This window comes from Mangifera indica, chromosome 4 (assembly GCF_011075055.1).
Source record: "Mangifera indica cultivar Alphonso chromosome 4, CATAS_Mindica_2.1, whole genome shotgun sequence".
NCBI lineage: Eukaryota > Viridiplantae > Streptophyta > Magnoliopsida > Sapindales > Anacardiaceae > Mangifera > Mangifera indica.
Window position 1 is genome coordinate 19,797,515 of NC_058140.1, and position 15,208 is coordinate 19,812,722.

Genomic DNA, 15,208 nt, shown 5'->3' on the forward strand with positions numbered 1-15,208 from the left:
TTGAATGACAATCCTTGTTTTAAAAATAATGTATCTTCTAGCAGCCAGGTCCAGTTTTCCAATAAAAGACAAGAAAAAATTATTATTACAATAATAATTGTGGATCTAATTTCTAAATACAATAATTAAATTAAAAGAGGAAGTAAAGAGAATAAAAGTAGGAGGGGAAAGCAAGTGGAGGGGTATATTCGAAACAGAAATAAGAGAAATAAGCATATTATTCAGTTGAAGCAAAGACCGTTAGTTGTTAACCAAAGACCGATCCTAGCTTCCCCTACAAACAACTCTCTTCTCACTTTTCACACCAAAAATAATTCAACATTCTTTTTTTTAATTTTTCTTTCGATTGAAGATGGATGATTTCTCGGGAGATTCATCATCCACGTCTACCTCATCTTCATCCACATCACTGTCAATCATTACCAATTATCCTCTCATTTCAGCTCTTGTGTCCTTTGCTATCGCCCAATCTATCAAGGTCGTCACCCTCTGGTAATACTTATTTATTTCTCACCTGGGTTCTTTGGTTTCGACTACTCTTGAATTTTGGGATATGGGTATGGTCTTTTCTGGTTTAAGGGAAGTTTACAGGATTTGTATTTCAGTGTTGTGATGCATATGATGTGTTGTAGTTTAATGAAAGAATGATTTCTGGACGTTGTAGAAACGGGGCTGCCCAGATCTTGAAATGGTTATGAAATTGTTAATTGTGAGGAATCAAACTTTGTTCTTATTGATAACACTCAGTTCTTAAGCTCAACTGGGAGATTTTTATCAACAGTCGGTGATATTTTACAGTCAGTTGTACTTTTAGGGCATCATCAATCCTTTCTTGGTTTTTTTTTTTTTTTTTATGGGGTGCCTTGACAGATTAATGCATCCTCGGAATTATAAATGTGGATGATTTGTAGGTTATCATTTGTCTTTTGCAAATGTGGATTTTCTTTATTTTGCTGTTTCTCAATTTGTTGCCATATAATTATTGAATAACTCACCTTTTCTAGTTTTCGATTGTCTATTTCCCCTTAAATGATATGCTGAAGAGAATCTCAGTAGAAAAAAATTTATGGCGTAATTATGCAAATGGTGAATTTCTTCAGTAAATTTTATGTTATGGACTAAATTAAATTGAAGCAGAGAAGAAGCAGAACAAGGCAAAGAATAGATTCACAGATTCAAAAACTCAGAAATTCATAGGAAGGAGAAGAATGACAGAATTCAAGAAGAAAATTCATGAATTTTTGATAATATGGCATCTGCCTATCAATTCGTTTTTTTTCACATACTTCTACTTGCATAATTGTAAACTAATTACTCTATTGATAAAGGGCATCGTATTTATTATATAGACTGAGTTAAACTAGTGCTGTTTTGGTCTCATGTAATTGTGTCCACAACATCTGTCTGAACCTTTTAATTATGAGCATATCAAACTTAGTAGCTCATTGATTTTGTTACCTCTTTGCTTGTATTATCCTTCAGTTGGCATTGATGAGATCCTTTCTTTCGTTATTTAGTCTACCCTGAGATGCCTAAGCTTTCTTAGATTTGCAGGTACAAGGAAAGACGATGGGATCTCAAGCAACTTGTTGGATCTGGTGGAATGCCATCATCCCATTCTGCAACTGTTACTTCGCTTGCTATGGCAGTTGGTTTACAAGAAAGCTTTGGAGGGTCTCTGTTTGCTATTGCATTGATCTTAGCATGTGTTGTATGTTCCCTGCCCCCATACCATTATAACTAGCATACACAAGTCATCTACTTAACTGAGTTTTAATCCCTAGATAACAAGCTTTTCCAGGATTAAATTATTATTTATGTAAATTAAAATCTTAAAAGGGATTACAAATTATGTTGCTAATATATGAAAAGCACAAGAAATAGATCACGTTATTATTTGGATTGCTTTATTTATCTTAGCAGTTGTTCGATTTATGTTTTTCTAAAATTATAGTATTTAGTATTTTGTAAAAGTTTTTTTATTATGATAAATGATGATATTGAAACAGTTTTTCATGTTGATTATATTAGCAACCCATTGTTATATATTTAATGTAGAGATTACGGTGGCAGGTGATGTATGATGCAACTGGTGTAAGGCTTCATGCTGGGCGCCAGGCAGAGGTTTGATACTTTTGCAGCTTTTGGTTTTTGCTCTTGCTCCCTGATTCTCTCCTCTTCATCTTGTTTTTTCTTGCTCTCTATCCATGTTAAAAAATTAACACGTCAGAGAAGCTTTATTTGTTTGATTTTTTCATGTTTCTAAAATGGATTCTTTTCAGGTGTTAAATCAAATTGTATATGAACTTCCTGCTGAACATCCTCTGGCTGAAAGACGACCATTGCGCGAACTTCTTGGTCACACCCCTCCTCAGGTTCGGTTTATTGCATTGAATTTCCCCCTTAAGTACTTGATGGAGTCACTCATATATTTTACCGTCGCAAGCTTCCAAATCTGTATGTTCTTCAGATCCATTGTTTAAGTTTTTTTCACAATAATAACATAAGACAATTTGTTCATGCCCATTCTTCTCTGTGTTGTTATATCATAGTCACTGATATCCATCCATTGGATCTGACAACAAAAAATGGATCGTTACAGTTTGCCTTATAAGTTCTATTGAGCTTCTGAACTTCGTAAAGATAAAGCCATGTTTAAATTCTTATATTCCCTATTAATTCTAACTTGTGATTTTTTAGGAGATAGCTATTTGAAAGTTATTTATTTCTTCTGGTTTATCTCCTTGTATCACAGGTCTTTGCCGGAGGGTTACTTGGTATTGTCACAGCAGTTATTGGCCATGCGATCATCTTAGTCAGTCAGCAATCTTAGGCTCAAGTAGATTGCGAATATCATCGTCATGCTCACACTTGATCATGCCATAGAACAAAATTCATTCTGGCATATCTGTGACCATAATATTTGAATGTTGAGAGTCTGGTTTTAATTTGCCACATTCTTTCATTGAACTACATCTCTTCATTCAACCAGTAGCATTGCTACAATGTAATTTGATTTATTGATTGAGTGAATCATAAGTTGTGATATAATGGAAATGTCTGTTATATACCAGCCCAGAAGTTTGGCAAGATAGCTTCGTTTGATACAAATGTTGCATGTGTATTTTTACTACGTGCTAATTTGTGACCAAAATGTTTGAAAAGCATTTGTAGCAATGGAAGTAAACCTATTTTTATAAATTTCAAGTTATAATTCAGTAGCGATAATTGGCAGAGCAAGGAGGGATAGATTTAAGCCAAATCTCGACTTAGTGTTAAACTTGACTTGAGCCATATTCGAGTTAAAATTTCAATTCAACAAATTGATTTGAGTTTGACTTGAATCTTCTTTCAATAATAATATTATTTATCTTATCAATTATATTATTAATTTGGCAAACAACCTTTTGAAAACATCTCTAATTAATTTTAATTAGATAGAGTTCAAACTTAAATTAACCATTATGGATTTAAGTTAAACTTGAATCAACTTACGTTCAAATTCTATTTGCTCAAATTCAACCCTACAAAAAAGGAAAAATTTGACTTATTAGATAATTTACAAATTATGGTAAATATGAGTTGGTCAATAGAAGAATAATACAACATATACTAACAATGAGTGCAAATGTAAATACAAATGCCGACATATCATTATATGTAATAACACATTAACATTTGTTTTCATTGATTTACATGAACTATTATTGTTTTTGAAATTCACCGCTTACAGACAGATTCTCTAAAAATAATGCATTAATAATGATAGCTTTACTATCAAAATCTTGATTGCAAGATGTGATAACGCTGTCATAGACAAGACTACTTGTGGGGAAGACAGCAACTACTTCCAATCCAAAAGAAGAATCAATCATAATACAGGTCTTCAAAGAATCAAGGTGAGGTCTTTTCTATATTGACTGACCTTAACCCCAATGCAGCAGAGAAAGCCTTCTCCATCTCCAAACTGGGGTCGCCGAAAACACCTGACTTCGCACGCCACGCAATGTGATCATCAGGCCTCACCAAGATGGCCCCTTTGTCAGTCATCTGACAGATATTCCACCATGATGGTGAATCTGCTGATCTCTTAACTTCCACAACATCTACGTAGTTTTCCCAAGGTGCCAATGCTGTCTTACTTGCTTCGGCTTTGCTCACAGTACCAGTAGGCCACATTACACATACCCTGGTAGAAACTTTTAAATCTGCAGCCACCTTTAATGCTGCACGAGCAAGATGGTAGGACTGCTCTATTGGTGCTATTATGAGGAGAAATTCAACCTGGTCTCCAGCCACAAGATCCAGAGTAGATAGTGTTTCCTACAACAACACATAATATGAGTTAAAACAAAATCCAACTGCAATTTCACATTCAGGAAAAAAAATTAATTCCAGCTAATTAATTGCCATGTAACAAACTGGAAGAGGGAACTCCTTATTTACAGAACCACAACTCCACAGCATGGGCAAAAACAATGAGGTGATCTTCACGCCTGCTGTGGCAAATAACTAATCACATACCTGACTTGGTGAAGTTGACAACAGTCTGACATTCATATGGGGCAGCCTTGATCCTGGATCTGCTGAAGGAATGTAGTCCCTCCGACGACCAGTAGGTACTTCTTCAGCAGTCACCAGAGGTTCAGTGTCAGGAACAAGAGCTCCTTCAAAGTACCTAACAACAGTTAATTGGATTATAACAGGAATTCAGAAACTCCAACATTGGACATTATTTGACTAAAAAATGTAGCTAAAAATTAATTTTAATTGCTATTGAAATGGTAACCAAAAAAAGAATAAAACACAGAACAGTCAGGTTAGGGGACACCACATGAGCTTCAAGTTGCTACACAGATATATATGTTTTCTAAATTTGTTTTTGCGAATTTGAGATTAAAATAGCTGCCACATACTAGAAATAATTATTCTTGATGTGAAGGAGATACCTAAAACCAAGATCCTCGGCAGGAAACTGAAGTTGAAGGCTCTTTCCTTCTTCAAATATTAGCCTTAACTTAGATAGCCTTGAAGATCCAAGTGGGTTGCTTTCATTCAGAAGATATTCTGAAAGCTGGGCACGACCTAACTTAAAGATTCCATCAAGCATTGCCCTCTGTAGTACAGATGGTAAAAAAGAACCAACTGCTTTATTAATTACTTGATGCACTGCAAATGCAACAAAAGGGAAAACAATAATATTTCAACAACAAGCATGCATGAAAACATCTAAATTCAATGATTGATAAGCTAAACCAAGCAAAGAGAGGAAAGAAGATAGAAGAAAAAGAAAAGAAGCAAGGTTTTAGCAATAGCTGTGTTGATTTACCGGAGCTTGCAATAGTTGGATCAAGACCAAGGGCAGAAGGAACTGCCATGGCTGCTTTGAAGTTCTCAACACTAAGTGCAGTATTGAAATTGGCAATCTGACAACAGCACATCATAAAGGTCAAGTATCCAGATCATGTCAGGATAAATATACAAAAGGAACAAGGTAGAAAAAGTAAAATCAATACCGGCTTACGTTCTGTTTCATAAGTATGAAGTAATGAAAGTGGTGCAATACCCTGTAGTACGGAAGCTAATTTCCAGGCAAGATTATGAGCATCCTGAATGCCAGTATTCATTCCTGCATACATAATATAATATAGTTTAGCAAATTTCAATGCCAAGTGTCATCGACGGAATACATAAAGCAGAACTTGAACACTTTGTTTCAACACACATTAAGAAAATTTCTAAGCTAAAAGCCAAAATAGCATAGTGATTCTGGGTGTCCAACCACATATGCTTTCTCATATCTATAATTTCTTCTTAATAAACCAACATTTTAGAAAATGTAAGGAGTTGACATACTATCAGCGCGGTAATGAATTTAAGGGACTTTTACATCTGCAAAAAAAAAAAAAAACTACTAACCAAAACCACCAGCAGGAGGAAACCGATGAGCAGCATCACCGGCAAGTATTATTCGATTATCACAACACACAAACTTCTGAGCTACTTCAGCATGCATCACCCATGGCTTTACATCGATCACATTGACGTCTGAAAGCTCCTGACCAGCTAACTTGAATATTAATTGCTTGCATATCTACAAGTTGCATCATTCAAAGAAACTGTTACTAATGATGGGGAAACTGCACTCATTAATATTATGAATCTTACAACTACATCTGACAATTGCCTACCATGTTTTTTACAAATGTTTAATGGGTTTGTAACATTTTTCATCCTCCATACTTGACCACATAAAGGGTACAAGCAAAGATCTTAATGAAATACTACATCTTAAAACCCATCAGTATCAAATGAAGATTACCTCAGGGCTGAAATCTTCAAGATTTTGCTGAGGTGGATAGAAAGGTATCTGCAGGATGATGAGCAATAATTTACTGCATGTATATGATGCACTTATCAAACTGGCACAAATTTAATCCGAACAATTTCTAAAGCCTCTGCGATACCTGCAACACAAATTCTCCTTGATTCAGATCGTGAGCTACAAGGACTCCAATGGCTTCGGTGTTGAAAATGAAAAATAGCATTCCAGGCCTCTCATTCAGCAGATAATCTCCAAGGCATTTACTCAAAAAATGAACACTGACAAGCTTTTGCAAATCTTTTTCGCCTCTTAGATCTATTCCTATAAGCCTCCTTATAGTACTTCCTGCACCATCTGTGCCAACAAGCACATTACACTGAATATTTTTCTTCTTAAGTTTTCCTCCCTCTTCAAATGAAGCAGTCACATCTATACAGTGGTCAGTTGCATTGATGGATATACACTCATGCCCCATTAATATTCTCCTTCCCTGGAGAAAACTATGCTGTTCTGAAGCTTCTGAGGTACAAACTTTAAAGTCAATATTTTCCAGCTGCTTAAGTAGCAATCTAATTAATTTGTACTGTGAAAAGTGTGCAACACAGACGGGGCTCACAACTTTCTCAAAATCTGGCAAGGAATAACAACAGTATAAATTTATAAATATCAAATCATAAATTCCCCCTGAAGAATAAAAGAACCTTCGTATTTTCATTATTGCACACATATAATTTTGGCACATATAAAATATTAAGGTGCATCAGAATTCATAAGTTCAAAACATACAACCAATTTCAGTAAGTGATAAATACACCTTATGATCTAGTTTTTGTAGTCTTTAGGGCCAATGATAGAACTGAACAGCCACATTCTAAGTGAAAACATAAAAGTTGTTGAGATAAATCACACCTTGAGGTTTCATATGATCTACTGATCCGAGAATCGAACCCATGAGTGATGTACAATATATGAACTTTCTCCATAAATCAACTGGTGGTTGTGATTTTTCAATCTCCTCGGCCAAGCCATCCAGCTTTCGAAACACCTAACAACAACCACATCACTGTGAAAATTAACTTCTTCTAAGATAACCAAATGCAGATATCTTCCATATAGTAAATTCAACCTCCATAGACCGATTATTGATAAAATGTGCCTGAGGATGCTTAGAAAACGCCTTGTTTTTCTCCAAAAGCGAGCATTTTATCCCTACAAAATAACATAAGCAGCAATTACATTTCAAACACTAGCTACATTTTGCCCCCTTTCTACTAAGACCTCTAAGTCTCCAACTATCAATTTCCTCTCTTCAACATATCACGGCTAAAAAAAATACTACCTTTAAAAAATTCCATGCTTCGAGAAAAACTTAAAAGAACCATGAATATTCCATCAAAAAATAAATATATGGCTATTTATAGCATTACATTAAATATTCCCAAAAAAAATTAATAATAAAAATATTCTTCTCTTCTTCTTCCTACTCTCAAACTTCTTCAGCAGCCGAAAAACAGGAAAACACAATTTTGTGAAAAGGGTAAACAGATGAATAAAAAATATACCTAATTTAGTGAGAAGTATAGAGAGAACAAGACCAACGGGTCCTGCGCCAACGATCAAAACCGGAAGTTCGGCATCGTTGGAGCTGAAAGTTTTGGAGTCCGACAAGGCTCTGCTTTGAATATATCCAAATGGGTATGTTTTAGTTCTGAGGAAGAGGCAATTAAACCTCCTCGTAAACCCTGAAACTCCCATTAAACAATCTCAGATATTGAATCAAGCAAGAACTCGCGGACATGGAGAGAAAGCGAAGCGAAATATGTTGCATGGGCAATTAGTTTGGTGTGGATCGGTTTTGTTAGGTTGCAGTTTTGGGTTTTAATTGGGCTTGGGCCAAGAAATATATTGTGTTTGACAATATAATGCAGTAATTTCATTACACGCATGAGTGGAGTCAAACCTGTTGACAACGAACAATGGTCAGCAAAAGCTCGGTTCAAACACAAAATTAAAAGCCTACCCTAAACAGAGTTTTGATGCTGTTCGTTTGGAGGGAAACTAAGGAAGTCCCCGGGAAGATTTGACAATTTGAATGTTTTGTAATAGGAATCTGAAAGCTTTGTAAATTGTTTATGATTTATACGGAGCTTGAAATTTTGAAATACTTTAAAAAATTTTGTGTAAAAAAAAAGTTGAAGCATAAGTATACAAACAATTTCATCAACATTTTAAGATTGAACAAAAAATGATTTCAATCGTTGAAGTCATGTATATGACATATGCCATTAATCCAACAAGCTAAATGAATTATACCCTAACCTTAGTGATTTGTTTGAGTTGATGAATCGTGAAATTCTCAAATGATGGGACTAAGTTTGAGACCCTATTATGTTTTGTCAAGTCAAACTTTAAATTATTCGATGTAATAGTTATGGATTACATATTTTGAGGTTTATCTATCTAACTAAACGAGTACGATTCTTCGGTTATCAAAACTCCAATAAGAAATTATGAGAATTTGAAATTCCACGATAAGTAGATAGTGTGTGCATGAAATGTAAAGTGGAAACATTGTTTTTCACAATGTGTTTCGAAGCAAAGATTTTAATAGTCTGTGTCATGTATTTTGTGCACAAAAGTGAAAAAATTTTCAAATTCTATTCATACTTTTGAAACTGGGAGTAGTTATTATGCAACCATATTTTTTTTTAGTCGAACTCATAAAAATAATATTAAAAAAGTAAATAGTCATTATATAGTAACTAACTATACAAATTATATGTAATAACTAGCTACATCATCTAAACACAAATCCATAAGTACTACGTGCAAAGATCCCTTCATCCATATACAATCAAACGAATAGAACTCGACAAATTCAACAATTTTCAAGATTTTTCCAACATGTTAGAGCAGTCTCTTACAATCACATAATCACATTCATTTTGATCTCCTATTATTGTTGGATAACTATTACTTCTTACCAAATTAAGAACACGCAATTGTCCCTTTACCTTAAGAACAAACTCTGTTTAGATTCATTGCAATATAGTTTTTTCATTCAGTTATGTAATTAGATACATAACCTTACATCATGTCCTATAAATGGAGAATTTTGCAGGGATTGAGGGACGTCATTTTTTACATATATATTGTAACTCTGTAAAAGTTTATTCAGAAAAATTGATAATATAATGATAGAAATATGCTATTGAGTTGTTGGTTGAACTTCTTTATAAGAGCAGACTGAGCAATATTATATGTATACGTTTTTTTGTATATAATTTATATATGCAAATTATGTGTTATTATATGATTAAATGTTATTTTATATTTAATTTAAAATCATTTAATAATATGATAACACATTATCTATATACATAAATTATATACCAAATATGTGTCTGCATCATTTTATTGTCCGCGTAAACATCAACTTATTTATTATAATTTTACTGTTTTTAATTGTTTACATAGTTATCAGTATCCTATGATATGTGATACATATTTTATGATACAAATGAAAAACGATATATATTATGAGGTATATCGTAATTAATACGATATAATGAACTTATTATATAATACAATACATATTATTGATATGGTTGAATAAACTTAAAAAAATAATAATAATAATATAGTAAGGATATATGTGAAAAATTTTAAATTTTTTAAATGTACTTGTGATATTTTCTAAAATTATGACGTGTCAATTATATTATTTTATTTTTTAAAAATTATATTATACCATATAATATAATATCTCAAATATAATATGTAAAATTAAAATTTTAATATACGATATAATACACAATTTAATTACCATGATGTCTACACTGATCTATATTTACAATAAGGATGATTTTTAATATAAAATAGGGAGTGATATATATTATTTATGACATAAATTTTGTATTTTCTAAAGGGTCATTTAGTTGTAGTATTTAAAAATTATTTTGGTAATATGTCTTTTATTCTCTTATTTGATTTGTCAGTAATAAAATATTACAGTGATCTTCTATTACTAATAAGGATGTGACAGATAATATAAGTGGTAATCTGATTATTATCTTCACCTTAAGTATTTAAAAATTATTAAGATAATATTGATTTTATTATAATTATATTATTATTTATTAATTTTTTGAGATAAAAATAAATTTATTTTTAATTAATATGACAAATAATATAAAAAATATTTTAAAATAATTATATTTAAACACATTTAAGTAAAATAATTTATTAGTATTCTTTTATTACCTTTAATCAAACACAATAATTATTTATATATACTAAATTTTATTAAATATAATAATTATTTATATTTAATAATTTTTTAAATAATTTATTTTTAAGATAATTTTTTTATTTTAATAATAAAATATTACTCAAACTATATAACATTCCGGTTTTGTATATAATGCTTTGTGAAATAAAATAATGAATAAAAACAGATAATCACTTCTTAAGAAGGGGACAACAAAGCATAAGGACCCACATGGTCCTGCAGCATCCACGGATCGGCTTACTTAAATTGAACGAAGGTGGTGGTCCCCATTGCCGACATGGCAACATGTGATTTGTTCGTACAATTTAATTACACCAATCACTGTTAGGGTCACGGTCAAACAGCACTCCCTCCTGGACCCACTCTTTGTCCTCCATTTAAGCCCACGTGATAGCTTCAGAAACCTTGCATCATCGACCGTCACAATCCATACATCAAACTTAACCAGTTAACTAACTCCATTATGTCTGCTCCTACTGACACCAAAGCCATCTCCAACCGTCCACGTGTCTTCCTTCCCATTTCCACACAAACCAGTTACCGTTAAAAGCGCAACAGTATTTTAAAAACAGGCTTCTGGGTTTTGCTGAAACTCTTTCCTAGATTCCAGTTTGTGTGAGGGCTAATTTAATTTGCAATAAAGGTTGATTCTTTCTATGTAAATGGTTTATTTTATGTAACTTTTTTTTACTATTACCGCTACTGCCATGCATGTTGGCTGGTTCAAGTTTCAACAATGCATAGTTATTTTTAGTATTTTATTGTACAATGGATCTGAAGCTTTTTTGTTAGCTCTGTAGATCTCAAAAATCCATGGTAATGAGGTCTTATTCTCTGTAGGTTTGCTTTTTCCTGCAGAATCCTTCTGCTTCTGGCGTTTTTGTTGTTGTTGTTGTTTTTGAGCCTGCATTTCTGGTCACTCTTTTTGGAGGGTCTGAACTTTTATTAGTACTTGATTAGCCTTTGATACAGTCAGTAAACAGCAATGAAATCAACATGGCTGCATGTGTTTAGCTTTTAACTTTGAGTTTGGCTGTTATTATCTTCTTGATTGTTGTTTAGGCTTTTCAGCTTTGGGGATTAGTTATCTATCTATGGATAAACTCCAAATGCGTCCTTTGCTGCTGCAGTGAGATAAAACTTCAGAAATCTTGGGGTTAGTACAGTGCATTGTTAATCTGTTTGATAAAATTTATTTTCAATATGTGTACTCATTACTTGTGGAGGAATCCCATCTAGTATCTGGTGGGTGGAGAAGATTTAAGAAGTGTCCTATGCGTTTGATCATATGTGTCATAGAAAATTATTTGACTTCTATGGTTAATCAGGTTTCAAGCTAATTTTCTTTTGTTGTTAGTTCTTAATAGCTGGCTGCAACTGTTTACATCTCTGTGGAGGCATGAATCTCGGACCTAATAACGAGTGACTACTCCCCTGGATCTGTTTTCTGGACTCTGTTTGGAATACTGCATTTACTACCAACTTAGATTTGAGTAAGATAATTGGATCTGGTCCATGTTTGATTTGTTCAGGATTAACTTTGTTTTAATGCAGTGGAGTGGGGGAAATATTCTTGAATTTAGTTAAGTGATCGTTGTTCTGTTGTGTGTGAGAGAGAGATAGTGAGAGGGAGAGAACATGAGATCTATAGATGATAAGGGGTGTTACAACCATGGACCAGTTCAAGAGATTTCGAGTAGCAGCGCTATTAGTTTTGAGTTCCCAAAAGGAAATGGAGCTAACCGCTGTAGTTCTCATCATCGAACAGCCTTAGGCAAGCCAACTCCATCTAAATGGGATGATGCACAAAAATGGCTTGTGGCGTTGTCAAGAGGGGGAGAGAAAAACCAATCCAAATCCAAGCCACGCAACTCAAACGCTGATGACAGGAGACTTATAGCTCCTGTTCCACAAAAGGAGCAAGACTACCCTAGTGACGAAGATGACGGGGAAGAAAAACAAAATTTATGCTTAGTTGCAGTGACAACTCAATGTGAAGCAGAAACAAAGAATGTAGACTGTGATGAATCAATATGGCGAATCAATAAGCCCATGGAAAATTCATCTTCAGCTATTAGATCAATATGTGTGAGAGATATGGGCACTGAAATGACACCTATTACAAGCCAGGAGCCTTCAAGAACAGCTACACCTATTAGAGCCACGACTCCTGTGAGGAGGAGCCCCATAACTTCAGGATCCTCAACCCCGGTTAGCTATCAACACAGAGTGCAGGCTACTGAGGGGTATCAAACTGGTCTAACATCAACAGAAAATAGAGGTGAGGCCAACTCTGCTGGCAGGGGGAGTGGTGCTTCCAGATGGAGTGGAGATGAACGTGATCCTTGCAAAATAACTGAGAACAATAATTCTGATAAAGTTAGAAAGCTAAACAATTTAGAGGCCCAGGCAGTGGCTTGGGATGAGGCTGAACGTGCTAAGTACATGGCAAGGTAATACACTAATATAAATTTCTCTGGCTATTAGATGCGACTAATTAAACAACAGTTTAGAGCTCTTTTTACTTAAAAACCCAAAATTAAATATGTAACAGTTTGAGTATCTTCTACTCCTGTTAAGATCTTGGGAGGCGGGGAGTGAGATTCCTCAGACTGTTCATTGGCCAATAGAGGCCTAAGAACTTATTGAAAGAGTTGCTAATGTGATGTCCTTGCAATCTTTTGTTGTAGGTATAAACGGGAAGAGGTGAAAATACAAGCATGGGAAAATCATCAAAAGAGGAAAGCAGAAATGGAGATGAAGAAAATGGAGGTATTCTTTTCCGCAGTTTATGCAAGCAGATTGTATTTTTGAATATTGGCATGCAAGCAGATTTTATTTTTGAATATTGGCATAGAGATAAGTTGCAGTACTAGTGTTAAGCAAGAAAAAGTACTTGAAATAAAATTGCAGACACCTTCACCACCCAACTTGCAACATAAGCATGTTGCTAATAATTTTACACTTTCTGATTTTGCAAGACAATGTCTCAATAATATTATTAGGATGCCCCTTCAAGGAACCGAAGAGACTTATTCTCCCTGTCTTCACATTGTAAAGTCCTTTTCAAATGAGCAGAAGAAGAAAAGTACTGCAGAGCCGAATGCAACATCTTTGAGTCTTCTTTTCTCATTTTGTTTGCCGTCTTATCCCAAGAGTAAAAGAATCAGAAAAAACTAGCATTACAAATATAGCATAAAGTGTTTTTTCTTTTTTGGCTCAGTCAGCTATAGAAAGGATTCTCACTGAAGCACAAGTACGTTTTCTTACTGCACTTGAGTTGTCATATATCTACAACTTGGGGATGAAATCGGGATGGGTCTTTAAGTTCAGAAAGTTGGAAGTCAATGAACTGAAAGTTGCAAGTCAAAATGCACAGCCATGAATAGTCTGCAACTTCCTCTTACCTTACTGACATTATTGCAAAATAAATTACAGCGAACTTCAAAAACCCTTCTTATTTTGCACTTAAAATTTCAGTTTTCTGACTATTTGTGCTCCAACTTCTAGGTGAAGGCAGAGAGATTGAAAGCTCGGGCGCAAGAGAAGTTGGCAAACAAACTTGCAACTACTAGGAGAATAGCGGAGGAAAAGCGTGCAAATGCAGAAGCCAAATTGAACGAGAAAGCTGTGAGGACCTCTGAAAATGCAGACTACATTAGGAGAACTGGTCATCTGCCCTATTCATTTTCTTTTAAGTTGCCTTCCCTTTGCTGGTAGCAACTTTGCAGCAGCCAATAATTGTTGTTCCAGAACTTTTTTTCTTCTCATTTTTGTGAATGTATATGAACCTGAAGAATCATGGTAATAAACACTTTCATGGGGTTTGCTTGCTTTGAATACATGTCATGTACCCCCTTTTGAGTGAGGCATTATCAGGATACTTGATTTGTTCATCAAATCTCAAATGAAGCAAAAGTCGGGTTTCATAATAGGGCTGCCAATGAGCAGGGCTCTGCGGAAGATGCTTATGGTTTGGCCCGATTATTGTCAACCCAAGTTTGAACTCAAACAATTTCAATTCTTTAGGTCACGTTTGAGCTCGTGACTTAATTCAAGTATATCAATAAATTTCTAAAAATTTAAAATCTTATATTTACACTTTTAAAATTTATTTTTTCCTTTGGAATATACGAGGTAATGATATAAACATAAATTATAGGGTTTAATTATAATTTTTTAGTTGAATTTGAGTAACTGTTTTCATTTGGAGCTCCAGCCTCAAAGTCTTGAGTTTGTCAAGCTCTAGCTTGACATATGCATAATTGAGCCGAATTTGAGTTTAGAGCTACCAAGCTTGGCTTGACTCAATTATATTTATATTAGTAATTAATTATTATTAGAAAATCAAAATTAGATAAATATAATTTTATTAAAATGAAAAAACATGTAACTGTCTGAAAGAAAGAAAAGAAATATAAAGAGGTCAAAAGTAGAAAGAATAACAATGAAACTTAGAAATATCATGAGAATAATAATGAAATTTAAAGAATATAGAATTGACGATAATCAATTAAAAATGATGAAATTTAAAAGTATAAAGATGTTTATTCTCACGTAGTCACATTTCCTTTTCCTTAATCAAATTCATA

General features: G+C 33.8%; 3 protein-coding genes across 7 annotated transcripts; 2 read left to right on the top strand and 1 right to left on the bottom strand.

Annotated features, from left to right (window-relative positions):
- Positions 1 to 187: 187 nt before the first annotated feature.
- On the top strand, positions 188 to 3,088 carry LOC123213066 (uncharacterized membrane protein YuiD-like). 2 transcript variants are annotated; one of them, XM_044632406.1, is made up of 5 exons: positions 188 to 492; positions 1,555 to 1,711; positions 2,074 to 2,124; positions 2,283 to 2,457; positions 2,756 to 3,088. In XM_044632406.1, the coding sequence occupies exons 1-5, from the start codon at positions 353 to 355 to the stop codon at positions 2,884 to 2,886; spliced, it is 654 nt and encodes a 217-aa protein (XP_044488341.1). In that variant the 5' UTR covers positions 188 to 352; the 3' UTR covers positions 2,887 to 3,088. The 2 variants fall into 2 exon arrangements, with proteins under 2 accessions (XP_044488341.1, XP_044488342.1); XM_044632407.1 differs by having other exon boundaries at positions 202 to 492; positions 2,283 to 2,375.
- Positions 3,089 to 3,631: 543 nt separating this feature from the next.
- Positions 3,632 to 8,153, bottom strand: LOC123212744 (2,4-dichlorophenol 6-monooxygenase). Of its 2 annotated transcripts, XM_044631922.1 has the most exons (11): positions 7,888 to 8,153; positions 7,452 to 7,534; positions 7,235 to 7,370; positions 6,468 to 6,955; positions 6,323 to 6,370; positions 5,920 to 6,094; positions 5,517 to 5,629; positions 5,330 to 5,426; positions 4,950 to 5,169; positions 4,525 to 4,678; positions 3,632 to 4,323 (listed from the first exon to the last, which is right to left on the bottom strand). In XM_044631922.1, exons 1-11 carry the CDS (start codon positions 8,078 to 8,080, stop codon positions 3,895 to 3,897), a joined length of 2,136 nt encoding a protein of 711 aa, XP_044487857.1. In that variant the 5' UTR covers positions 8,081 to 8,153; the 3' UTR covers positions 3,632 to 3,894. The 2 variants fall into 2 exon arrangements, with proteins under 2 accessions (XP_044487857.1, XP_044487858.1); XM_044631923.1 differs by lacking the exon at positions 7,452 to 7,534 and having other exon boundaries at positions 7,888 to 8,022.
- A 3,014-nt stretch (positions 8,154 to 11,167) lies between these two features.
- On the top strand, positions 11,168 to 14,458 carry LOC123212955. 3 transcript variants are annotated; one of them, XM_044632217.1, is made up of 5 exons: positions 11,168 to 11,259; positions 11,679 to 11,772; positions 11,984 to 13,069; positions 13,307 to 13,388; positions 14,127 to 14,458. In XM_044632217.1, the coding sequence occupies exons 3-5, from the start codon at positions 12,255 to 12,257 to the stop codon at positions 14,334 to 14,336; spliced, it is 1,107 nt and encodes a 368-aa protein (XP_044488152.1). In that variant the 5' UTR covers positions 11,168 to 11,259; positions 11,679 to 11,772; positions 11,984 to 12,254; the 3' UTR covers positions 14,337 to 14,458. The 3 variants fall into 3 exon arrangements, with proteins under 3 accessions (XP_044488152.1, XP_044488151.1, XP_044488149.1); XM_044632216.1 differs by having other exon boundaries at positions 11,171 to 11,259; positions 11,974 to 13,069; XM_044632214.1 differs by having other exon boundaries at positions 11,185 to 11,772; positions 11,974 to 13,069.
- Positions 14,459 to 15,208: the final 750 nt, after the last annotated feature.